This window comes from Mesoplodon bidens, assembly GCF_964165515.1.
Source record: "Mesoplodon bidens genome assembly, chromosome: 18".
In the NCBI taxonomy this organism is placed as follows: domain Eukaryota; kingdom Metazoa; phylum Chordata; class Mammalia; order Artiodactyla; family Ziphiidae; genus Mesoplodon; species Mesoplodon bidens.
Window position 1 is genome coordinate 36,433,787 of NC_138175.1, and position 26,834 is coordinate 36,460,620.

General features: G+C 46.7%; 1 protein-coding gene across 1 annotated transcript in view; it reads left to right on the top strand.

Annotated features, from left to right (window-relative positions):
• Positions 1 to 26,834, top strand: part of ABCC11 (ATP binding cassette subfamily C member 11) — a gene marked incomplete at both ends in the record, with an annotated part of 131,707 nt that overhangs the window by 5,825 nt on the left and 99,048 nt on the right. Inside the window, 14 exon segments of the mRNA XM_081217453.1 lie at positions 2,595 to 2,655; positions 2,659 to 2,742; positions 5,037 to 5,270; positions 8,676 to 8,849; positions 9,881 to 10,215; positions 10,442 to 10,539; positions 10,542 to 10,593; positions 13,142 to 13,214; positions 15,063 to 15,266; positions 16,815 to 16,949; positions 17,034 to 17,136; positions 18,661 to 18,744; positions 21,127 to 21,230; positions 24,494 to 24,691. Of these exon segments, the coding sequence (XP_081073579.1) occupies positions 2,595 to 2,655; positions 2,659 to 2,742; positions 5,037 to 5,270; positions 8,676 to 8,849; positions 9,881 to 10,215; positions 10,442 to 10,539; positions 10,542 to 10,593; positions 13,142 to 13,214; positions 15,063 to 15,266; positions 16,815 to 16,949; positions 17,034 to 17,136; positions 18,661 to 18,744; positions 21,127 to 21,230; positions 24,494 to 24,691 (1,939 nt within the window).

Genomic DNA, 26,834 nt, shown 5'->3' on the forward strand with positions numbered 1-26,834 from the left:
CACCACTCTCGGCAGCATCACCATTATCACCACCATCACCTTCATCCTTAGGACCCTCATAATTCTTCACATTTTTATTGTTCTACAATTACAGAGCATTTCCCCCCATCCATTGTCTTCTTTGACCATCACAATAGGGTTATGAAATAAACAGGGCAGATATTATTTTCCCCAACTTACAAGTGAAGAACCAGGATGAAGAGAAATGAAATGATGTTCCCTGAATCATATAGCTAATGAGTGGAGGAGGTGAAGTTTGAAACCAAGTCTCTTGAATCTAAGTCTAATAATCATGGCCAGAAATGGATAGAGTTGCTAGGAGAGCTGTGGGCAGGCTACGGAACACTTGGATTTGTCTAGTCAAAGTATCCATAGAAACAATTCTAGAGCTTGTTGTCTCTGTGGATTGTGTTACGTGTGGTGTTAGGGCTGGAATGAGGAGATGTGGCTCCATGGTCTTTCCTGAGTAATATCATCCACAAGCAATTGAAGCCTCCAACACAGACAGGTGTCCGGGGGGACATTTTTGCTTTGTTGAGCTCGGGCCCAGGCTGTTCAAGTTATCTGGTCCACACAGGCGGACATGGGATGGTGTAGTTTTCATTACTCAGGAAGGAAGAAGAGGCCTGGAGTTTTGATTGAAGGAAAGTAGGACAGAAAGATTCTCATGGCATTGGTTCCCTTCTGGTTTTAGGCTAGGCATGAGTATCCATGGCTGGAGGGTGAAGAGTAGAAAGGGTTAGAACTGCTTGCCATGGGAGACTTGGTGAGATTCTGGGCAGAGAATGAGACCCAGATGCTGACAGAGCTGTTTGAGAACATGCAAAAACAGTGCCGCTGTCGGGCCCTGGCGGCAAAGGGTGGCCAAACAAGGGAGGCTGTTCTGTCCACTGTGCTCTCGCCGTCTAAGGAGTAGCACCTTCCGGGAGCATCTGGAGTCCCTTGGCATAGTCCTTGATGTTCTCATCATGGGCAGTGGTGACTGCTTTCCAGACAGTGGAACCGGACATAGGGGCGCAGGAGCCAGGAAGTCCAACGGCCGATTCCAGCACGGTGCCTGCAGCTGACAGATTGCATTGTAGATGCATGGGAGGCATCCAAGGGCCAGATTAAGACGCTGGAAGCCTTGACTATCACAATGACTATTGTCCAGTCCCCTGTTCCTGCCTCAAATATAATTCAAAATAAAAAAGAAGTGTAAGAAAGTCAACATAATTTTAATTTTTTTCACGATAAGTTCTTTAATGCTTTTCTGAAAAAAAAAAATGAAATGTTTTGAAACCCAAACGAAATGTTTTTGGTGTTTCTGTTTTGCTGGTGTAGCACAAACCTCCCAGGCATCATTAGCTTGGAATGTCAAAATAAGGATACACTTTTGGTTGGATGATCCAACACTGGGGCACCCTTTTGGGGACTTTGAAGTAAATGAGGGCACTTTTTGGAGGTCAGAGTTCTGGGTTTTATGAATCTTAATTTGCGTATAAAAAGGAAGAGTGACATTATTCAAAACCTTAGGCTGTTTCCTCAACCTACTGTATTTCAGGGTAACAAAATAGTTGATGAGGGAAAGTTATTTTTTACAGAAAAAATTCGAGCTACTAAATAGAAGAGGAATGACAGAATTAGACAAATCACCATTTTGCCAGTCCTGTTGGAAGTGGATGTGGGCAACGATCATCAGTGATGGGGAACTTGGCAATGAATGAATCCGGCTGACACACCTTAACTCACTGATCAAGCTTAACATAACTAAAAGTGGGACAGCAGACATTGTACGTCTTCTGATGTGATGCAAAAGAACATACACTACATCACCTATTAAGTATTTTTGCCAGCTGACTTGAATTCTGAATTTTATTAAGCCTCTAGATCTAACTAGCAGTTTAATATGAAATACAGGGAATAGAAATTTATGTTAGACAGACCCACTGGGATGCAATCAGTCAAATCCAGAATGTGGAAAACTCTACAGGACAAATAAGTCAGTTTCTTTGACAAGTAAATGGCAGAAAATGCAGAGGAAGGGAAACTGTTACAGATTAAAATGAGATGCAAGAGGCCTATCAGATTTGTCTTTTAACTGCAATGAGTGGACCCTATTTGGATCTTGATTTAGGCAAACTAACTGTAAGAACATAGTTTTGAAATAATTAGAGAAAGTTGGATTAAATGCCATTAAGGAATTATTATTACTATGTTATTAATATATAACTATTAATTAATAGTTACTAATAATGAATAGTTATTAATTCATAACTATTGTTATTATGGTTACGACGGGGTTTTTTAAGGCTTTATCTGGAAGAGATACACACTGATGCATTTATAGATGAAATGATATCTCTGGGATTTGCTTGAAATATTCTAGCAAAAAAAGAAAAAAGTGGAGGGGAGGAGAGATGAAATAAAAATGTCAAACGTTGATCATTCTTAAAGCTGGGGAATGCATATCTGGGGAGATGCCCTATACTGTTCTCTCTATTTGTGTTATGTTTGACGATTTCTGTGACCAAGATTCTAGACTAGCAAGAACTAGGACAATTGGGTGACACATACAAAGAGATTTCATTTGCATCAGTTTTCCTCTTTTCAAGGCTTCATCTCCTTTGGGAAGAAGAAGTCTCAAGGCATGGAATTGACAAAGCTTCAGTGCTTTGAGAGATGCTGAGATTCCAAAGAACAAGGGTAATTTTCAATACGCTTTTGGGCTGCTGCTTCTCTGCCGCGAGTGTTCTGGGGCCAGTAAGTGGCAGGCTTGGGGAGGTTTCGGGACTCCAGGCCTTGGAGGTTAGCATGTTGAAATCCATGCCAAGAATTGAGGATGTCTTTGTCTCTCAGCTGCTGCTCAGAAAATGAAGACTTTCTGGGGACAGTGGAGCTAGTAGTAGTTAGAAGTGTGAATTCTGCAGCCACTGCTTGGATTCTAACCTTAGAACTAACCTGCCACTTAATTTCTGGGTGACTTTGGGCAATTTGTTTACCTCCTGTGTGCCTTGGTTTCCTCGTGAACCCCATGACACTCTCAGCCGTAGTCCTCATAGAAACCCTCACATGTGAAATGGAGAGCCCGAAATTACCTGCCTCATAGGGTGACATTAAATGAGTTAAGCATATTAAACACTTAGAACTCGGCCCAGCTCAGTACATACGAGCTGCTTTGAGAAATGGCTGAGCAGCTCTGGGCATGTAGGTCTCCTCCATGTACCATGGTTGGGATGAATGGGCTCACTATTTCCTATCAGTTCCTCAGCCCAAGATTCTCACTGCAGACAGTGAATCTGGGTGTCCCAGCTGGGGTCATGTGCTCACCTGTTGGCCAGCAGTGGAGCATTTTGATTGACAATCCAGCCTAGACGGCGTGCATTGGGGCAGGCGAGAGTCTCCCCAGAAGAAAACTGAGGCGCTGTTACCAGGTCAGGGAAGGATGGAGGTAAGTTAGGAGGAAGCAACAGCTGATGATACCACAGAGATAAGTGACTTGGGTGACAGTTAGTGTGCTGCATATTCTCCATTTGTCCCTCCAGATCCACTCTCCACCTTTCTCTGCACCGCCCTGTGCCCCTAATGTGTGACCTTTATGGATCACATCAATGGGGTCCCCCTGCTTCTGGCTTCTGGTTGGATTGGGCCAGTGGGAGATTCCAACAGGAAGCTGGAGGGAAGGAGAAAGTGAGAGCGAGATATTTATTGTTCTGACTGCCTCCCTTCCTGTCACTGGAGGTTGGTGACCAGATTCGAAAATGAGTGGGACTTTCTGTATGACTTTCTCCTTCTGGGTTTCAGGAAGCGCACCCTGTCTCCTCCCCTTAGTTCCCTGCTGTTGCTGGCTCAGGGTGCTTCTCCATCCCTGTTGAATTTCCTCAGTTCCGCCCACACCTTTGTAAATAGTCTTGTTATTAATACCTGAATTACCCCGTTTGTTTGTGTCCTCTGTTTCCTGTCGGGACTGATGCTGGAACTGCCTCTGTGCACCAGTGCCGAATTGAATCTCGGAGACAGAATTTTGGGAGAAGTAGAAAAGAAGAGCTTTATTGCTTTGCCAGGCAAAGGGGGACACAGTGAGCTAATGCCCTCAAAACTGTGTGTCCCTTTTGGGGGGGATTTGGTGAGGAGTTTTTTTTTTGTTTTTGTTTTTTTTTGCGGTACGCAGGCCTCTCACTGTTGTGGCCTCTCCCATTGCGGAGCACAGGCTCCGGACGCGCAGGCTCAGCAGCCATGGCTCACGGGCCCAGCCGCTCCGCGGCATGTGGGATCTTCCCAGACCAGGGCACGAACTATGTCCCCTGCATCGGCAGGCAGACTCTCAACTGCTGCGCCACCAGGGAAGCCCTGGTGAGGAGTTTTATAACAATGGTTCAAGGGCGAGGTTGCTGACAAAGGTCAGGGTATGTGCGGGGCCTGCATTCCTTTAATCTGGCCTCGGGTGGTCTCCTGATGAGCTCCTGTGGTTCTCAAGGTTGTCAAACTGTGACCTTCTCTCTGGAATGAAGAATGCTTCATCAAGTAGTTAACATCTTCCATTTATTGGGGGTTTTAGTTCTGCAGAAGAGCTCAGAGATATTGTTATGTATATCCCTTGAGGTGGAACCAGGACCCTGCCCCAAGGCTGCACTATTGTTTCTTGGCTGCTCCTCCAGTTATCTCCACATCCCCTCCCTTCCCTGATTAGCGACTGTTTGAACCTGCCCCTTGGAACTCAGGGAAGGTCATGGAGGCTGAAGCCTATTTTCTACAAACAAGAAACAGGGGACACAGAAAGGCTTCTGTGTCCAGGAGTCCCACAGGATCTTGCTTGGTTTTAGGACCAGCTACGAGGTGGTGGAGCTGGGATTCAGATCTGGGTCAGTTGAACTCCTAAGCCTCCTCCAACTGGACTGCAACCTTCTGGAGTGCAGGATTATGATTGAGTCCGTTGTGATCATTCAATAAGCCCCCTCCCTTGACTTGAGGACCTCACACATGGTGCATATTGGGTTGGTGTTGCCCGAAAGCAGGCCTGGGAAGTCTGAATGATCCAACCTCCTGTTTCCTTTTAGATGCTGGTTATACCAAAGATCCTGGAATATACTGAAGAACGGTTGGGGAACATTGCCTATGGAGTAGGGCTTTGCTTTGCCCTTTTTCTCACCGAATGTCTGAAGTCTCTGAGCATGTGCTCATGCTGGGTCATCAACCAGCACACTGGCATCAGGTTTCGTACAGCTGTCTTCTCCTTTGCCTTTGAGAAGCTGATACAATTGAAGTCTTTAACACACATCACCATGGGAGAGGTAAGTGATGAGGCTGCACGTGGAGGCGAGTTAGTAGTTTCCTCCTTCTCCTGGAGACATCACTTTCCTGGAGGCCAAGGGAGGGAGAAGAGGGAGTTAGGAGAGAAGGAAGAAAGAGAAAGGAAATCATTCCCAGGGTGAATGTTGATAACCATCAACAGTTGCCTCTGGGGTCGTAAGAGCAGTTCGACAACAACCCAGGGGGATGCCAGTTGTATTTTAGAGAGGATTTATCCATCCATTCAACAAATAGTTCCTGAGGCCTACTCTGGGCCAGGCCCTGTTCTAGGCCCTGGGGGTACAGCAGTGAACCAAAAGGCACAAATCCTGAGTAGAGGCACAACAGAAAGCATATCCCCTCAACCAACCTGGGGAAGAAGGTATGGGAGGACTTGGTAGCTCAGGGAAATCTAGGGAAAAGCGAGCAGAGACAAACCCTCTCAGTATTAATTTTCTTATCTGCAGAGGAGGAATACTTACAGGCCTGGTTATTGTTATTGTCTGGGGCTCCCTACAGCATAACACAGACAAACAATGGCGGAGATTGAAGAAAGATATGACCAACTATGGCCCAGACTCATGGGGGGGGGATATTGGAATTTTCTATATTTAATTTTACTTTCCCTATTTTTCTACTGCTTACCAATTTCCTTGAGGAGCATAGATTAGTTTTATATTGAAACACACATTTTAATTTTTGGAAAACTCAGTACTGCTTTGGCTCTTAACCCTCAAGCCAAACTCCTTTGTGATCTGGCATCAGCAACTTTCCAGCCTCATCTCCTCCTGTGTCCCCTCCTCTAGTCCTAGGTTGGCTCCACCCTCCCAGCCTGGTGGGACTATACCTGCAGTTCCCAGATAGACCAGACATGTCCACCCCCAGGCGGCTTGCTCACATCACTGCCCCTGCCCTTTTAAAATACTGTTCATCCTTCAAGGCCCAGCTGAGACGTCCTCTCCTTCATGATAGTGTCTCTAGATCCCACCCTCTGCCCCCACTCCCCACCAAGCACAAATCTGGCTGTTCCACTCAAATGAGCCCCCTTCAAAGACACGAACCATTTCAGATTCACTACTCTATCCCTGGAAAAGCCCAGAATCCAAATTACACAGGACAACGTACAAAATAATGTCTGCTGTATTAACCATTGCCACCAAGTAGATGCTTTTTCTAATTCAAATGCTAACAAATGTAAGATATTTATTGTTATCATCATTATTGTTATTCTTCACCATTTTATTAGTTCTGTGACCTTAGGCAACTTGTTCAGCCTCTTTGGAGCTGTGGGATAATAATAGGGCCAGCCTTATAGAATTGTTGTCTCATAGGATAAAATGAGTTAGTATTTACATGTAAAGTATGTGGAAGGGGGCCGGTGATTCACGTGTTAAATTGTATCATTAATTTCTGTTAGAGCTTAAGCAGGAGGTTGCCCTGTCCTCCCGCACTTGACTGGAGTTAAAGGACTCACAGCAGCCCTTCTCCCTGTTCATCTCAGCAGAGTCATCACAGTAACTGCTAACTTCCTCTGAGCCATTGTCCCAGGGGCTTTACTTAGCTCAGTTTGTCCTCTGATGACCCTCTTATGCGGTAGTTTCTATTATTGTTCCCATTGTCATAGAGGTGGAAACTGAGGCCAGGAAAGGGTATGAAACTTGTACAAGTCACGTGATTGGTAAGCAGCAGAGCCTGGTTGCAAAGTCCAGGCTCTGAACCGGTGCCCTCACTTGCCTCGCTGAGGAGACTTTCTGCACCGAGGCCAACCCTGGCTCCTTTTCTGTTTGCCTCTGTTCTAAGTCCCTACTGTATGTGAGGCCCAATTTCCCCAAACATCTTCACAGAAGCAGAAAACAACATGACGCATTTGGAACTGGAGATGGAAGTAGTTGCTCATATGAGGATTTCTAGAGAGTTGCTCCCATAAATTTTATATTAAAATTAATTTTGAAAACACCTGAATACATTCTCCTTGGAAAAAAAATAAAATAGTATAGATGACCCCCTACACCTCATCACCCTCCTTTTGCCTGGAGGTGACTACCATCACCTTCCAAACTTTTTAAAGTACGTTTAGGTACACATGCAAGTTACCCATAGAAAACATATTGTATTTGTGTGCGTGTTTTTCCATAAATGATACTGCATTTTACATAGTGTTCTGCAACTTGGTTTTACCAATAGAAAACGTAGAATATAGATTTTGGGGTGAGATTTTTAAATCAATATTATCCAATACTTCTTGGGTGGACGCTTTAACCTTTCCCCAACAATGGACATTTAGGGTGTTTCTGGGTTTGCTGCAATAAGCAGTGCTGCAATGAACATCCTTGTATATGTGCTTCCTCCAGCACAGGAGAATGTTTCTCAACAGAGAAATGAAACTGGCAGGTCATGGGGTTTGTGCAATCATTAATTTTAAGCGATACTGTTAAATTGCCCTCCAGAGTGTCTGTACCATGTTCCTCAACATTAACAGTTTTTTTTTTGTTTTTTTTTTTATGCCGTACATGGGCCTCTCACTGTTGTGGCCTCTCCCGTTGCAAAGCACAGGCTCCGGACGTGCAGGCTCAGCAGCCATGGCTCATGGGCCCAGCCGCTCCACGGGATGTGGGATCTTCCCAGACCGGGGCACGAATCCGTGTCCCCTGCATTGGCAGGCGGACTCTCAACCACTGCGCCACCAGTGAAGCCCCAACACTAACAGTTTTTAAAGGCTCAGCCCGGGGTACATCCTGGGAACTGGGAGGACATCAGGTTAAAGTTAAAAGGACATCACTTCTTAGGGATTCAGGTTGGTAATTCCAAAAGACATTAATGAATCGATTCCTCAAAACTTTTGTGACTTGGAATGTCAGCTTTTATACACCGAACTAGGCAGTATACGTTGGGGAGGTAGGGAGTGGGCCGAAGAGTCTATTGCAAAAAAGAGAAAGGAGGAGGAGAAAAAACCTCAGCTCCTGCCAAAAGCAGTTAGTAGTAGTAGTAGTAGTAGAATGAATGGAATAGACTAGACTAGAATAGACTAGAAGACTATAAGCTGCTCTCTGGAATGTGGCTGTTAGTAGTAGTAGCAATAGTATAGAAAAATATAACTTTTATTGGGCACAGTCTATGTGTGCAGATATTTATTGACATTGTCACACCAACCATATAAAGTAGGTATAATCATTCCAGCTTTACAGGTGGAGAAGCTGAGGCTCAGAGTGGCAAAGTAACTTGTCCAGGGTCACACAACTAGGAACAGGAGAGCTGTGAACTTGGTGTGTCTATCTCCACTCTACCACCCTGCCTCAAGCCTTCCTGCCTGAAGAAGGCATGGCGAGCTCACCTGCTACATGCACATGTAGCCTCTTCTGGGTGCCTGGAGAGGTGACACCTGTGTCCATGGGCTTATTGTCTTATAGGCCATCAGCTTCTTCACCAGCGACATAAACTGCCTGTTTGAAGGGATGTACTATGGGCCCCTGGCCTTGCTCACCTGCTTACTGCTGATAGCCTGCAGCATTACCTCCTACCTCACTCTTGGGCCCACAGTGCTCATTGCCGTGCTTTGCTATCTCCTGATTTTACCACTGGAGGTAATGTCTTCCTTTGCCACCCATTTGATGTTGGACATTCCCTAGAACTCCTAGGGCTCTGGAATCCAGGGTACTTCTCAGTGGGAATGTTGACTCTTGTTGACTGCTCATTCCACTGCGGGTGAGATTCAGCTTCAATTCCTACCTCAAATGGTTCTCTGGCCACAATGCTGGCCTCATAAATAGGAGGTGAATCTTATGGGTGAGGTCCACCTCATAGGTTTCTGTGATGGATTATCTGCTTCACAGACTTTCCTCAGTAGCCATCCTCTGTGCAAGATTTTGGTTCCTTCTTTTCTACCCAGAATGTGCTGATATAATAAAGCAGATAGCATTTAACATTGGCACAGTATAATGGGGGAAAGGAAGCAAATTTGCTGCCCAAGTTTCAGCTGAAATAAAATTGGGCAAAACAGGAAGTGACTCTTGGATTTGTGTGCTCTGAATTATTGAAATGGACTGTTTTCCTCCCTCGCTCAGGTATTCTGATCAAAAGGTGATTGTAGTCCTCCTGTACAGCACAGAGAACTATATATTCAATATCCTATGACAAACCATAATGGAAAAGAATATGAAAAAGAATATACATATATATCTATAACTGAGTCACTTTGCTGTGCAGAGAAATTAACACAGCATTGTAAGTCAACTGTACTTCAATAAAAATTTTTTTTAAAAAGGTGATTGTAATTGGTAGAGACTTTAGGGCTCCCAGAGGCAGAGGAGTTGTATTTCTGTTTAGTTAGTCATGGCCTAGCTTGGGACCCAGAAGAGAACGCCTCCCACCCCTCCACCCCAGGATGTGTGAGGCAGGTGCCCAAGGCATGATGGCGTGGAGAGACTTCCATTGGAACCCTTCAGTAGAGACCCGGAACTGAGAGTCACAGTGGATTCAAACAGTGCAGGATTAGACCCAGGTATTCAGTCCACAACTGGAGTTTACCTTTGGAAATACTCTTAGTTGCCACACTAATGCCAGGCCACACTTTCCTGCCCTTATAAAAGATGCTCTTGCTGCATCCCGACTGCAGATATTCCTGGCCAGAAAGGTTGTGAAGATACAGAATCATGCATCTGAGGTCAGTGACCAGCACATCCATGTGACCAGTGAAGATCTCACATGCATTAAGTTGATTAAAATGTACACCTGGGGCTTCCCTGGTGGCGCAGTGGTTGAGAGTCTGCCTGCCGATGCAGGGGACACGGGTTCGTGCCCCGGTCCGGGAAGATCCCACATACTGCGGAGCGGCTGGGCCCGTGAGCCACGGCCTCTGAGCCTGCGCGTCCAGAGCTCCGCAACAGGAGAGGCCACAACAGTGAGAGGCCCGTGTACAGCAAAAAAAAAAAAAAAAAAAAAAAGTATGGGGTGACTTCAATGCAAACCTTGGATTCAGTCACAGCAGGAATAGGTCTGGCTTCACTCCACATATTGCCCCACGTCCTCAGGCCTTCCCTCAGCCTCACCAGTGGGCCTGGCAGGACCGTGTTAAGATCCCATTTACATGGGAGAGCCCCCAGGCTCCTGGAGCACAGTGGGGCCCTGGGCACTGTGGCTGCTGAGCCAGGTGGGGTCTGTGCCCTGGTTGCCCCAGTCCTGAGGCTAGACTCACTCCGCCGCAGACGCACTTGCTGGAGGGCTCGGTGAGGGTGCACGGAAGCCTGGCCTATGTCCCCCCGCAGGCCTGGATCATCGGGGGAGCATTCGGGAAAACATTCTCATGGGAAGCCAGTACCACAAGGCCCGGTGAGCTTCTGGGAGGGGTAGAGCGGGACATCGAGGTGTGTGGCTGGTTTGGGGAGGGACCCCTCGCTGCTAGGAGTGACTTGGCAACTGCTAACTCTTGCTGTGTGCTCACTTATATGCATGCCTGTGTTTCCTTCTCGTCGGGAAAGAAATATTCTTACCATATCCATTTTCTAGGCAAGTCAGGTGAGGCCCCAAAAGATAATTTGTCCAAATTATCTTTGGACAAATATTTGGACAAATAATTTGTCCAAAATCATTCAGCTGCTAGGATATGACAGAGCCAGAATTTGAACCCGGTTGCTTTCAGAAACTTCAGGCTTAACTATTATGCTAGTTTGGCTCAAAATAACCCTCCCCTTCCAAAAATGTTACTTTAAAACTGCGTTAATTAATTCCTAACCTCTAAGTCAAAAGGTAAAACACATGGGGGGGATGAGGTTGTGCAACATAGAGGGAAGGAGTTTGCATTCACAGCCCAGTGGGCCGCCGGCCCCCCACCCACACCCCTCCTTCCCCTTTGCGGCTTCTCCCTCCCAGGGTCTCGGGGTGGACCTGCTTGAGACATGCACTTGGCAATCGTGAGTGAAGTCTAGTCAGTGGAGGATCCAGGAAAAGTGCCCTGATTGCTGCAGCTGTGCTTCCAACTCTGCTGGACTCTGGCCTCCTTCGACTGTTTGCTTGATTTTGCAATCTGCCCCTTGTAACAGTGCTGAGGGGCATAGATATGTGGGTGTATAAATCGGTCATCTCCAGCCAGTGGTTCTGTGGGCGCCTCGACATCAGGTCCAATGCCGACTTGGGAGCACCCTGCTAACCCACCCCCCACCCCGCCTGCTTCTCTTCTCAAATTCCCAGTTAGGCTTAAGGGCATCACTGAACTGTGCATCCCAAGGAGCCTGACGCCTCCACCTCTGACACCTTCCACATCTAAGTGGTCAGCAACCCTGGATGACTCAACCTCCTAAAAAGCTCCTGTATTTCCCTTTTCTCCTCCATCTCCACTGTCAGTTCTGGGCTGTGACCTGCTGCTTAAACTGTGCCCACTGCCCCTGCCCTTGGGTCCCTGTCTCTAGCTTTCGCCCTCTCTGTTCCTCTCTGTGCACCGTCGCCAGGTCAGCGGCGGTGCACAGAGACAGCTCTCATCTTGTCGCTGCTCGGCTTTTAGACTGAGATGACTCATAGAGCAGTTTTGAAATATCTGTCAAAAATAAAAATGCACCAACTTTTGACTCAGAAAATCCACAGCTAGATATTTAATGCACAGATTATGTCCCCCATGAACACCAAGACCCATGTACAAGAATGTTCACATCGAATTATTCAGGGTAGCAAAAGATTAGAAACAACACAAATGTCCAGCATTAGGGCACTGGTTAAACAATTTACGGCACATCCATATAATGGAATACTGTAGTGTCATTAAAACAGTATAAACGTATATCTGCTGCATGTATACATACATCAGTAGATTATTTCTGAATATGTGCATAGGAAACTCTATTAGTGACTGATTCCGAGGAAAGCAACTAAGGGTCAAAGATGCGAGGGAGACTCGCTTTTCACCTTTTCTTCCTTTTGTTCTGTTCAAATATTTACCAACCGCACGTGCTGGATTAAAAGGAATGAAGGTTCTCAAGATTGCTTTGGCCTTAAAAAACTACAAATAGAGCTACCATATGACCCAGCAATCCCACTACTGGGCCTGTACCCTGAGAAAACCATAATTCAAAAAGAGTCATGTACCAAAATGTTCATTGCAGCTCTATTTACAATAGCCAGGAGATGGAAGCAACCTAAGTGTCCATCATTGGATGAATGGATAAAGAAGATGTGGCACATATATACCATGGAATATTACTCAACCATAAAAAGAAACGAAATTGAGTTATTTGTAGTGAGGTGGATGGACCTAGAGTCTGTCATACAGAGTGAAGTAAGTCAGAAAGAGAAAAACAAATACTGTATGCTAACACATATATATGGAATCTAAGAAAACAAAAAAGGTCATGAAGAACCTAGGGGTAAGACGGGAATAAAGACACAGACCGACTAGAGAATGGACTTGAGGATATGGGGAGGGGGAAGGGTAAGCTGGGACAAAGTGAGAGAGTGGCATGGACATGTATACACTACCAAACGTAAAATAGATAGCTAGTGGGAAGCAGCCGCATGGCACAGGGAGATCAGCTCGGTGCTTTGTGACCACCTAGAGGGGTGGCATAGGGAGGGTGGGAGGGAGGGAGATGCAAGCGGGAAGAGATATGGGAACATATGTATATGTATAGCTGATTCACTTTGTTATAAAGCAGAAAATAACACACCATTGTAAAGCAATTATACTCCAATAAAGATGTTAAAAAAATTAAAAAAATAAAAGAAGTGAAGGGAGGAAGGAAATGAAAAAAGCCTCCTGTGGTTTACCATTAAATGGAGGATCAAGGTCAAATTTCTCAGCATGGAATGCAAGCCTTTCCCTTCCAAACTTGGGAAGGCTGGAGGGTGTGCGGCCCGGCCACTTGTCTCTTTAACTCCCTGTCCTTCGCAGGTACCTCCAGGTGCTCCACTGCTGCTCCCTGAACCACGACCTGGAAATTCTGCCCTTCGGAGACATGACGGAGGTGAGCGGGAGGCGAGCGTCCCCCAGCCCTGTTGTGACAGAGCCCCTGTCATGGTGTTCTGGGGTCCCCAGCCTGCCTCCCTGGGTAGGTAGAGGAGGGACCCCGGCTCTTCCTTCCCAAAGCAGCCAGAGCTGGCGCTGCAGCCTCAGAGCCTCCCACACCGGGGGAGGGAAGTTGGGGCTCATCTGACCTTGGGAGCTGACAAAGAGGCTATCTTGCCCCACAAGGGTGGGAGCTGACCTCCGACTTCTCCTTTTGAAGCAAGAGTGGAGACCCTGTGAAGATAAGAAGCTTCCCATCGTCCACCTTTGCCCCACCCACTGGCCTGCTCCTCTCTGGCAGCACTTCCTTTGACAGTGGGAATGACAGCCATGGCCCCACCACGGCAGTGTCAGTTCTGACTGCTGCATTGTCCTGATAACTCTCCATCTTGCACATCTGTAGCCACCTTTATTCCACATAAGACCTCCATTGTTGTCTTGATTTTGTTATCTAATAATAGTTAGATTATCTTACTGCATTCAAGGTACTATTCTAGCAACTCTAATATATTGTCTTAGTTAAGCCTCAGATAACCCTAGGAGGTCAGTTCTTTTATTATCCTTCCTTTAAGGATGGGCATGTTCACCCTGGAGGGCAGAGAGCTCAGCTGACTTGTTCAGGGTCGTCTTTTCAGTAGGAAGAACCAGGTCTGGTCTGTAAAATGCATCAATAATAGTACTGAGCTCATCAGGATGATGTGAGGTTTAAGTGAGTTGATACATACACGCTTTGAATTGTGCCTGGCATAGTGTAGGTGTTACGCTCTCATTAGAGGGACACAGTAGGCATTTCTTCAGTCTTTGCTGAGTGAGTAGGGAAACTGAGCCTTGCCCAGGTCAAGCAGCTTATCTATGGTCACATGGTGAACTGGAGGTGGAGCAGTGACAACAGGTCACCCTGCTGTTCTTTTTTTTTTTTGCGGTATGTGGGCCTCTCACTGTTGTGGCCTCTCCCGTTGTGGAGCACAGGCTCCGGAGGCACAGGCTCAGCGGCCATGGCTCACGGGCCTAGCCGCTCCACGGCATGTGGGATCTTCCCGGACCGGGGCACGAACCCGTGTCCCCTGCATCGGCAGGTGGACTCTCAACCACTGCGCCACCAGGGAAGCCCACCCTGCTGTTCTTTAAACTCTGCTTCTTCTCTACAGAGTCTCCAGAGTTCACGGTAGAGCAGGGATAGGACTGAGACCTTGGCTGCCTCGTCCTCAGAGCCTGGCTGAGGGATGCGCCAGCTGGTAGCTGCCTGGGGTGCCAGTCTGCTAGGGGACCCCAGGCATCCTGCCCAGTGATTCTGGTTTGCACCCTCGACTCCTGACATGATGGGTGTCATGGAAGGTGGCCCTTCCCAGGGCAGCCACAGCAGAGCCTGCCCACCACCGCAGCTATGGCACAAACAGTCTTGGGCAATACCTCAAACCCAGGCAAGTGATCCTCCCAGTTGCTGGTTGCAGTCAACGGAGATTTAAAACATGGATAAGATGTAAGAAGGTGCTGTTTCTTGGGAATAAATGATTTACTTTACAAGCTAAATGGTTAAAAGTTTAATATGCCTTCTGAGAAGCTGACTGATTTAGAAAAATTGTATCTAATTATGAATTATGAATTTCAGTTAGCTGAAAATCAGTTTTTTCCTCCCCTCCTAAGCAGATTTTGATAAATATTTTTAAATGCCAGCGGTGCCAAATCATTAGGTGTCCAGGGGTGTGCATCGAGGGGGCTCAGTCTGTCCACCTGCCCACCTGGCTGGTGGGAGCACACCTGGCTGGGTCACACTCTAGACACAGTGCCTTTGGCTGCCTGTCCGCAGATCGGGGAGCGGGGCCTCAACCTCTCGGGGGCGCAAAAGCAGAGGATCAGCCTGGCCCGAGCTGTCCACAATGACCGCGAGCTTTACCTGCTGGACGACCCCCTGTCGGCCGTGGGCACCCACGTGGGGAAGCACATCTTTGAGAAGTGCATTAACAAGGCGCTCAGGGGGAAGACCGTCATCCTGGGGACCCACCAGCTGCAGGTGACCACCCTCCCAGGGCTCTGGCCGTGATTGGCAGATAATGTAGCTCCTCAAGCCCCTGCCATCTCAGTGTGATCAATAACAGCCTCCCAGAAGCTACCCCATCTCACACAGACCCCAAAGTCAGGGAGAACTTGATTTCCTCTGCTTTCCACGCGGAGAAGATAGGCTGGTAGAAATTGAAACCAAATTTTAAGGTCTCCTTCATTTTCAAAATTGTATGGGTGGCCACTGCTTTTGAAGTTACAGAAAAGAAGAAAAAACTCCCTGAGAGAAGAATTCCCCAAGTCTCACATTCTTCCATCAAGCACAGTGGCTGTGCTGGGTGCTGCTTCTCACGGGTCCTTTTCCCTAGATATGTTCATACCTGGTTTTGGCCTTAAGACACTATTATTATTTCTCCCTCATCTTCTATTTTGGCTTTACTATCTTTTTAAAATTAATTAATTAATTTATTTATTTTTGGCTGTGTTGGGTCTTCGTTTCTGTGCGACGGCTTTCTCCAGTTGCGGCAAGCGGGGGCCACTCTTCATCGCGGTGCACGGGCCTCTCACTATCGCGGCCTCTCTTGTTGCGGAGCACAGGCTCCATACGCGCAGGCTCAGTAGTTGTGGCTCACAGGCCCAGTTGCTCCGCGGCATGTGGGACCCTCCCAGACCAGGGCTCGAACCCGTGTCCCCTGCATCAGCAGGCAGACTCTCAACCACTGCGCCACCAGGGAAGCCCTGGCTTTACTATTTTTTGGTATAAAATATTTAAGACATAAAAACAGGTTAGAAAATAATCTAATGAAAGCCCATATATCTACCACCCAGATGACATAGTCCAACGTTGACGGCCCTCAGTTACACTCTCTTCCCTTCTTCCTGCACCACTCACTCGGCTGTTCATTGTTCCCATGTATGTCTTCACACTTTTACAACATACATATGAATCTCCAGATGTGAGCAAGTGTCCTTTTGCATATTTAAAAACTTTATATAATTGACATTTTCCTTTCTGTGTCCTTCGGTAATTTGCTTTTCTACTCAACTTTATATTTTTCAGAACTTCCATGTGAATACATGGAATTTTATTTCATTCTCACTTGCATTGTATTCCAATATCTGAATATTCCAGAATTTATTTCTCCAGGATGGACATTTAGGTTGTTTTCCATTTTTCGGGTTTACAAGAAATGCTTCAACGTACATGCTTCTACATGTGTTTTTACGCACGTGTTTGAGAGGGCTTTTTTTAGGGTAGTGTTTTAGGAGTAGAATTATTGGTTCATAATTCTTCAAAAATCTTGAACTTTACAAGATATTGTCAAATTGTTTTTCAAAGTAGATGTACCAGTCTACAGCCCCTCCCCCACTCCGAACTTTATAAGAGTTCCACTTACCCCAGCCATTGCCAACACCCGGGGTTGTCCAGTGTTTAAGTTTTTGCCAAACTGGTGGCATAAAATATCTTGTCATGATTTAAATTTACATTTTCTTTTTGAATCGTGAAGTTGAATAGCTTTTTGTATGCTTACTGAAGACCTTATTTCTTCTGACTTTTCAGTATTTAGAGTTTTGCGACCAGATCATTTTGTTAGAAGATGGGAAAATCTGTGAAAAAGGAATTCACAGTGAGTTAATACAGAAGAAGGGGCAATATGCCCAGCTCATCCAGAAGATGCATGGTGAAGCCATACAGGTGATTTCCATCCCACCCCGCTCTCACTCCTGACCCAATGGGGAGGACCACCCCCTGCATCCACAGCTTGTGTTTTCTCCCCAGGGCGTGTTGCAGGGCATAGCAAAGGCAGCAGAAGAGCTACAGGTGGAAGGTTGGGCCCAGACCACTTGTCCAGAAGAGCTTCTCAATGAAAATGCTGGCAAAAGTGCTGGGGAACAGAGTGAGAACCTCTGCCTGCCTGCATCTTCCAGAGGCCCTGGCATTTCCTCCTGGATGAGAGACCAGGCCATGTCACTCATTGAATGGGGTCCCAGACATCGCACATACAGGCTACAGATCCAAGTATTTGAGGGCTGTGGGGCGTGAACTGTGCTGGTCAGGAGGCCTGAAGCATCCAGGAAGTGAGTGTTGGTGGGGAAACAGCTGAGCGTGTGCAGAGGCAGAGGCAGGATGGGGGTAGCTTTAACCTCGAGTGGCTCAAATTTAAAACTTTGCAAGGCATCCGGGCCATTAATTCATTACACATTTTTTTTGAGAGCAAAAGTATTGAAAGTTAGAAATGATCTGGGCCCAGTCCTAGGCATCCAGAAGCTCATGGCCTTGCTCTTTTCTGAGACAAGGTAGCAGAAGAGAAAGTCTTTTATTTTTAAAATAAGACAAGTTCTGGATTTGAATTCCAGCTCTGCTGCTCACAAAGCTGTGTGACCTTGGCCAAGCAAGTTAAACTCTCTGAACCCTCACTGGCAAAAGTAGAGGTAATAGTGCTTACATTACAGGGTCGTAGTGGAGGTTAGAAGAGGTCAGGTATAGGGAAGGTCTCAGGACAGTGCCTGGCACGTTGTAGGTTTCTGTCACCAATAGAGTCTTCAGCTGCAAAGATCAGAAACCAATTTGGGCAGAAAAATAATTTATTGGCAGAAAAGGGTATAGATCATGGAATGAAAGGAAATGCTGAAGAACCAGGCCTCAGCAACTTTGGGGTTTAAAGTAGCAGGAACACGTACAGAATCCTTTTGAAGAAAACCTACTCCAAACGTTTTCCATCTAGTATAATTTCCCTCAAAATTAAAATTCCACAAGAGAGCCCTCTTGTCCAGGGAGAACTGTGGTGTTGCTATTAGAAGAAGGGACAGCGTCAGGCAGAAACAACAGATGTCCCCCCAACAGGGCTGTCTTCTGTTATTGTTGTAGTTGTCATTGGCAACATCTACTGATATCTCCAGGCACCTGGTCTCTCTGCCCTGCTGTAGGCCAAGAGTCTGCTTGGGCTGGTGTCACAACTGTTTTTTGAGGAGTCGTCTCAGAAGTGTTTTGCTACAAAGCATCTTAGCAATCACCTATAAGCCCGCCAGTCGTCAGATGAGGAAACAGAGAGGTTAAGTGATTTGCTTGAAGTTGTACAGTATCATGATGATAATTCTGGAACCCAGGTTTTCTAGTCCTAGGTCACTGCTTTCTTCATTCTCTCCTGCTGTCTCTCTCAAGCCACCAAGCCCTTGGGAACCGCAGGCCCTCCAGGGTTTATTGAATGGCTGGCAATGGACCCCCTTTTCAGACTTTGGAGCCGGGGCAAACCTGGAAACCCTGCTGGTTAGAGTCAGCCTTGGGTGGGGCACTGGGTGGCAGCCAGAACAGAAGGCTTTGCAAGGACTCCTCTTGACCCGGGAAGGAGATACAGGAGATGGGGAGGCATACTGTTTCCTTCTTCTTTTCCCTGATCCAGTGCTAGGAAATCAGCTCGCACAGAAGGAGAAGATGGAAAAAGAGTCCCTGAAGTGGAGCATCTACCACCACTACATCCAGGCAGCCGGAGGTACGGGCTGTCGGATGCTCCAGGCCAGGTCTATCCCTGAAGCTGGGTCAGACTGGAATGTGCAAGGTCACGTGAGGTAGAGGGACCCAAAGGGTCATGCCATTCATGAGTTTAACTTACATCATCCCAACCATACTCAACTATAGTAACTCTACCACCATATTCAATGCCGAAAGTTATGTTTTCATGTGTACTTGGCACTTCAAAATCAAAGATGGTAAGACATAGACATGTAAATTATTGTCGCAAAGGGAAAAGTATTACTATGGATCCCTAGAAATAGGCATGGTATGCCATGAAGGGGAAGCACCAGGGCTGGTCAGGAGATAGAGGGGCGGTAAGAGAAAGCATGGCCCAGAGCCTTTATTAGTTTTTTTGTGGGAAGGAGAGGGTGAGGCAGGATAGGTACACTGAGTAAGCTTAGGATTGGATGGTTCAAACAATTCTGGCAGGCTCTGGGCTATAGCGTTGGTCCTAGTTGTCTGGTACCTGGTCAGGGGGTGATTTAGGGCAGGGGGAATATTGGTTTGGTGTGTGAGAGTCTGCTAAAAGAGGTGATTGGGAGTGTGGGCTGTGGATTGGTTGGTTTGTATATCAAAGATGTGCTCACAAGGAATCATTTGCTCTCTCTAGGAATTAGCTAACCTTGGGAGGAGCAGTCTTCAGGATTAAGACCCCAAATAACACAGCGTTAGGAATATGGAAAATAAGAAAGTATTGTTGATATATTTCCTTGAAATAAAGAGTGCTAACCATACTCTTTATTTCAGTGTTTTACAAACTGCAGGTCCTGGCCCACTAGTGGGTTGTGAAATCAATTGAGTGGATTGTAAGGAGCAATGAGAATAAGAATGAGAATAGAGTAGAAAATATCTGCGTGCATCACAAAAGTAACATCGGTGAAGCTTTCATTTTGGTTATGTATTAAAATGCATTTCTGAAGGTGGATGGCAATTAAAAGTTTCAAAGCTACTGCTTTATTAAATGGTGTATGTTACCAAATTCACACACATAACTAAACAAATTCATGCCATTCATGGGTTTAACTTACATCATCCCAACCATACTCAACTATAGTAACTCTACCACCATACTCAATGCCGGAAGTTATGTTTTCATGTGTACTTGGCATTTCAAAATCAAATATGGTAAGGCACATAGACATGTAAATTATTGTCACGAAGGGAAAAGTATTACTATGGATCCCTAACTAAACTATACAATGTTGTAAGCACAAAACCAAGTCTATGATACTGTGCTTTTTGAGTAATTTAATTTTTGAGAGTATTTTGACTCCATGCCAACTTTTTATTCTTCATTGACTTCGGAACCTAACCCTGGGTAAGGTGTGTCTTCTCTCTACCTGTCTAGGGGAGGAAGAGGTAGGCTGCACATAGGAGATCACCATCCTCAGCCCTTCCACCGTGGGCATCCATGCAGGACATAACACAGAGGCTGACCAAAGCAGGGGAGCAGCAAATACTTGTGAAATGCATGAATGAATCAAGAAACCAATTGATCTGTATTCAGGAAGTACCTATTATGGACTAGGCTCTGTGCTGAGCTCTGGAGGCAAGGGGGTATAAAGTCACCTAAGAAACTACCCTGTAATCTGGTTGGAGAATTAGGATGCTGCATCCACCAGTAGCAAGAGAGATCTCTGGGACCAGGAATAATCTCAGATGTCATCAAAGAGAGGTGGCCCTTGAGTGGAGCTTAAGGAAGGAAAGAATTCAGGAAAAAGAATGTGGGCCTGGGACACAGACTGGAGAGGTGGAGAGTGCCAGGGCAAGAGGCAGGTGCTAAAGGATGGCGTGTACCCTTTGTTTTCTCATCCTTGGCTTCAGCACTCACCAGCTCTGTGACTTTGGGCAAGTTCCTTCCTCTCTTGGAGACTCAGTAAATGGGGATAGGAATTCCCAATTCAAAAATAATGCATATATTTAGTTCTCTGCCTGGTGCATGGTACATAATGGTACCTATCAAGTGAAAGGAAGCTGTTGTTTTTATTTTGAACGTTGAACCCTCAGGACCTGCATAAGGGAAACTAACTTCTCTAGAACACTGCTTATGTACCAGGCACTGGGCTGGGTGCTTGACACATGTTACCTCATACCATCTTCAGAGCAACCCCTCACATGAGGCTGGCAGGACTACCATCACCATCTTATACGTAGGGGAGTGGAATGTCACTGACATTTGGTCCCTCACCCAGGCTCTCATAGCTTGTAAGTAGTAGAGCCAGCATTTGAACCCAGGGCTTTCTAACCTTGGAACCCAGCTCTTTCCAATCCTCTAAGGTGTCTGAGGGAGATCCAAGTGCCTGGGATGGCTGTGCACCTTCTTTTGGCATCTGTGTGTCACCTTTCTCTCCCTCCCCAGGTTACCTGGTCTCTGCCATGGTTTTCCTCCTCCTGGCAATGACGGTCTTCTTCACATTGTACAACTTGTGGTGGCTGAGCTATTGGCTGGAGCAGGGCTCAGGGGTGAGTGCCATGGTGGGGGTGGGGTGCATTTCTGTGGGCTTGGGTGGAGTGGGGGACTTCTTATTCCTTGGGGCCCTGTGGGCACGGGTTAGGGAAGCCCATGGCAAGCCCAGTGCCTGCCCTTGTGGTGTTGATGAAAGGAGCTCTAGAGGGAACCTCTGGGAGCCAGAACTCTGGGGCTCCCTCCCGGTCTGGCGTCCTGTGTTCACAGAGCGAGTGGTCACCTATGCAGTGTCATAGGGACAAAACCAAGAGGTTTCTGTCCCCAAACAGCTCCCCAAGATTGCTTCACAGTCTGCCTGAGTGACTTTCCTTTGGCAGCTGTTTTGCCTTCTTGCTCTGCGTTATTTAAAATAAGCTTCTGTACTCCCCGTGTGGGGCTGGGAGGCCACGCCCAAGATGGACATGGCCAGACATTAGTTAGAGAAGGGAAAATAGGTTTTATCCGTCACTCCTGACCTCGGGGAAAGAGCTGAGCTCCAGTCTGGTTTGCACAGAGGTGATTTGGGCTTTTTAAAGGGAGAATGAGGGAGGAGGGAAAGCAGGGGCTCAGTTGGGTCAGAGAAGTGAAAAAGTACAAAAGGTTGGGGAGTGTCAGTGTGATTAGGCCAGCTGTGTCTGTAGCCAGCAAGCTGTCTATCCTCCCACAGAGACTGGGAGACAGAGGCTCTGTCCTTTCTGATGATTGCATTTCAAAGGAATGGTTCTCAGGTCCTTAAGCGAGATGCTTCTGAGTTGCAGGAGATACATAGTCACAACTGTGAGCCCTTCTTAGTAAGTGCTCTGAGGAAGGGAGATCAGGGGCCTGTCCTCAGGTCCAGGCTGGAAGAAACAGTAAATCTTCCTGGCAGAGGCATTTTAATGAAGGTGGGGGGAGCTGGGATCCTCTGAGTGACATGCCTTAGCCTCTAGAAGCCATGCTAGAATTTGGTCAAGTCTTTTAGTGCAGGAGTTTGCACAAAGTTGTTCCGTGTTGAGGATTCTGCGGCTCTCAGCCATTATGTGCCGCGTTAATTCATTAACCTTCCCAGCTCATTCTGAGGTAGGTATTACTGTCTGCATTTTATATTTGCAGAAACAGTGCTTAGAGAGGATAAGGAGGCTGCCCTGAGACGTGAAGGTGCCTTGAATTCTGTGCTTTGAATCCAGGCCATGTTTTTCAAATGCTCTATTTGGTTACCTTTTTTTTTTTTTAAGGCAGAGGACGGGTGAATTTGACCTCTCTCTTTTTTTTTTAATTAATTTATTTTTTTATTTTTGGCTGTGTTGGGTCTTTGTTTCTGTGCAAGGGCTTTCTCTAGTTGTGGCAAGCGGGGGCCACTCTTCATTGCGGTGCACGGGACTCTCACTATTGTGGCCTCTAGTTGCGGAGCACAAGCTCCAGACGCACAGGCTCAGTAGTTGTGGCTCACGGGCCTAGTTGCTCTGCGGCATGTGGGATCTCCCCAGACCAGGGCTCGAACCCATGTCCCCTGCATTAGCAGGCAGATTCTCAACCACTGCGCCACCAGGGAAGCCCCTTGGTTAACTTTTAAGTCATGTGTCAGACACAGTTTGGTCAGGAAAGCAGGAGCCACTTGAAATATTTAGAGTTTCCAAAGAGTTAATACACAAATTAGAGGCTACACAGCCATTGGAAGGGCTGGAGGGGAGAGGGGAAGCAGGCTCCAGTGGTCTCAGAAGCAGGCAGCACTGAGGGGGCTGATCCTTGGAAGGATGCCTGCAAACCACTGGCCGAACTCCATGTCCCATGCACCTGTCCACAGTTGCCACCAGCGTGTGATGGCTTCTTCTCTTTGAACCTTTAGATTTCCTGTGAGTGCCTCTCCTTGGCAGAATCTAACCTCAGACCATGCTGGCAAGGAGTCTGGCAAACCGAGTTCCCAAGCTCTCCCCTGAATTGCAGTGGAGAGCGTGGAAGGGGGCAGAGGTGATGCTGGATGATCATCTAGCACAGATTTCTAACACCACAGAGTGAAGTAATTTATCAAGCCATTTTCTACCCTGACAGAAGAAAAGAGGCCACATTAGACAGCAGACTGCCTTGGGACAAAGATGCATTGAGAGGGGGTAGAATAGAAGTCCTTAAGGTTGTGGGGTTGAGTTTAGAGCAGTCAGGGTGGAGTGGGAGATAGAGTGGAGGCAAGAGCTAGAGTCAGGGAGACTGCTGTGGTAGTGGTCCAGGGGATAGAAAATGAGGGCTCAGTCCAGGGCAGGGCAGTGGGGAAGGAGAAGGGAAAAGCAGCAGCACTGAGCAGGGAGTTTGTAATGTATAGTTTTACCTTCTACCAGCTACTGAGTCTTATGTAGCCCCAGGAAGAAGGATTTTTCTCCCTGCTGAATTTCACCCTGGACTCAGATGGTCTGACCCTCTAAAAAAGAAAACTCACAGTTTTCCTCTATCCACACACAATGTTTCTGATACCCACTGTGCAGGTTTTTCCCAACATCAACCAGTTCTCCAACTCTCTGGACACTAGCTGGGTGTACTACAATTCAATTCAATTCTGACACTACTTACCTGGAGTTAGCACAGATCCCACAGGTTAAGGGCTCAGTTCCACAAGACTGCTCCCATTTCAGGGGCCAATCACAAGTCTGACTTTCTGTACTTCTGATAAATCAGCTATACATTGGGGATTCCCATGACTGCCTCTTTGGGTTTGATAATTTGCTAGAATGGCTCACAGAACTTAGGGAAATATTTTAACCAGTTTTTAAAATAAGGGATATAATAAAGGATACAGATGCATAGCCAGATGAAAATGTACATAGGGTGGGGTCCAGAAGGGTCCAAAGTGCAGGAGCTTCTGGCACATGGATGTGTTCACCAACCTGGAAGCTCTCCGAGCCCCGTGATTTAGGGATTTTTATGGTGGCTTCAACGTGTAGGCATGATCGATTATTAACTCAATTTCCAGGCTCTCCCCACTTCCCAGAGGATGGGGGCGGAGCTGAAAGTTCCAAGCTTGGACTCATGGCTTGGTCTTTCTCGTGGCCAGCCCCAATCCTGAAGCTATTTAGGGGCCCCCAGCCACTAGTCATCTGATTAGCTACAAAAGACTCTCTTATTGCTCCAGAGACCCCAAAGGTCTTAGAAGCGCTTGTGTCCAGAGTCAAAGGCCAAATATTACCACAAATGATGCTCTTAGCACCCCCATCACTTAGGAAATTGCAAGTGCTTTAGGAGCTCTGTGCCAGGAATTGGGGACAAAGACTAAGCATATTTCTTATCATACCACACCCCCTGTCCTTTCTTGAAGACCAATAGCAGTCAAGAGAGCAATAGGACCACTGCAGACCCAGGTGACATATTGGACAATCCTCAACTGCCCTTTTACCAACTGGTGTATGGCCTCAGCGCCCTGTTCGCAGTCTGCATGGGCATCTGCACCTCGGCAGCTTTCACCAAGGTCATGAGGAAGGCACCCACAGCATTGCACAACAAGCTCTTCAACAGGGTATGGGCCTAGGCACTGGGTGTGGCCAAAGGCTGAGCCGTGACCTTGCTCAACTTTTTTTTTTTTTTAAATTACTAGACTTTATTTTTTTTGAGCAGTTTTTGGTCTACAGAAAAATTGAGCAGAAAGTACAGAGTTCTCTTTCATCCCTCACCACATTCTCAGTTTCTCCTATTATTAATATCTTGCTTTAATGGGGGACATCTGTTACAATTGATGAGTCAATATTGATACATTATTATTATCAACTAAAGTCCACAGTTTACATTAAGTTTTACTCTTTGTGTTGTACATTCTATGGGTTTTGACAAATGTATACTGGCATGTGTCTACCATTAAGTATCATACAGAATAGTTTCACTGCCCTAAAAATCCCCTTTGCTCCACCTGTTCATCCCTCCCCTTCCCTTCCCCCAGACACCTGACAACCACTGATCTTTTTTGCTCTCTCCATGGTTCGGAGGATGTAATGTCATATAGTTGTAAGTGTACACTGGGTCTCTAGCTGGGTGGGAGCAGGCCAGAGAATGAGATAGGTGCATTGAAAGTCTCCTACCAGTGGACGCATGATTGTAAAAGTTTAGTGTCCCTTGCTGGGGGGGTCAACTCTCAGCTACCAATGCTGGCCTCCATTGGCTGAGCACTGTCACATAAAGGGTTGTTTATAATTTCCTTAAGTTCCCTTTGAAGTGGGTATTTTAGCCTCATCTTACATATGAGAAAACTGAAACCCCACAAGTGTTATGGTTAGAATGTGTGTTATGGTTAGAATACCAAATTGTCTATGGTATTTCACTACCTCTTGGAAATATCCTTTCTCTCTCTCACTTATCAAATATTACTATGTGCCAGGCTCTGGGGTGGGCATTGGGTTTACAATGGTAAATGAACAATGCAAGTATGGTTTGGGTCATCATGGCCTTATAGTCTAAGGAGGGAGAGGGACAAGAAAATAGACTGTTGTAATATGGTGTGCAGAGTTACCCATGGGGTGGGGCACACAGGGCCATAGGAACATGATGCACCTAACCCCAGCTTGGCGGTGGTGGAAGGATGGTAGGAGTCCAAGAAGGCTTCCTGGAGGAAGTGACCTCTATGCTAAGACCTGAGGATGAATGGGATTTCACCAGTTCAAGATTAAGAGGCGAGCAGAAGCAGAGCATTTCCAGGGAGCTGCATGGAGTTCAGAAAGGCTGGAGCTCAGAGCTGTAGAGAGGGGGCTTCTCAGAGGGATCTCGGGAGGCAAGGAGGCGACCCATCATTCCTTGTAGATTGAGTGCAATTTGTGTTTTAATTTTAGGAGGGTGAGGCCAGGGCATTTCCCCACATGTCAGATAAAGCAACTGGCTTGGTGGAGCCAGAAGTCAAGAGAGGGGAAATTCTACCCAAGGCCTGGCACTCTTCACCACCTGGCCTGTGGTGATGACACCGGCTAGCTGGTCTCTAAGTTTCTGACTCCACATTCCCAGATGCTAGAAATATCTAATGCCCAGGCCTCAAAGAGATATTCTGTATTTTAATTTTAAGAAATGTTCAAGTTTTCTTCATTAGAAAATACATTTCATATTTAAAACATTTTCCTTTTTCTCATCCTTTTATGGCTTTATTGATTTTAAATTTGCCTTTGTAGTTTATTTTTTATTATTTTTTTTGCTGTATGCAGGCCTCTCACTGTTGTGGCCTCTTCCGTTGAGGAGCACAGGCTCTGGATGCACAGGCTCAGCGGCCATGGCTCACAAGCCCAGTGGCTGCGCGGCATGTGGGATCTTCCCGGACCGGGGCACGAACCCGCGTCCCCTGCGTCGGCAGGCGGACTCTCAACCACTGTGCCACCAGGGAAGCCCTGCCTTTGTAGTTTTAAATAATCACAAGTAAAGGACAAATCTCTGAAAAAATTGGCTCAACTGCAAAATCAACAAACTGCAAAAACAAAAACAGAACCAGATTATTTTGATACTTAAGGAGGCAACCAGAGCCCCTGTCCCTGTGTCCCCACCATTTTCTTCTAATCCCTCGTGAGAGTGGGCTCTCACAGACTCCTTTCATGCCACAGCTGAGCTGAGTCCCGCTCCCAAGCCCTTCTCCCTGCACCCCACTCCCCATGAGTGCTCAGCGTCCTAGAGAGGGTGATTGTTTTAGTTTT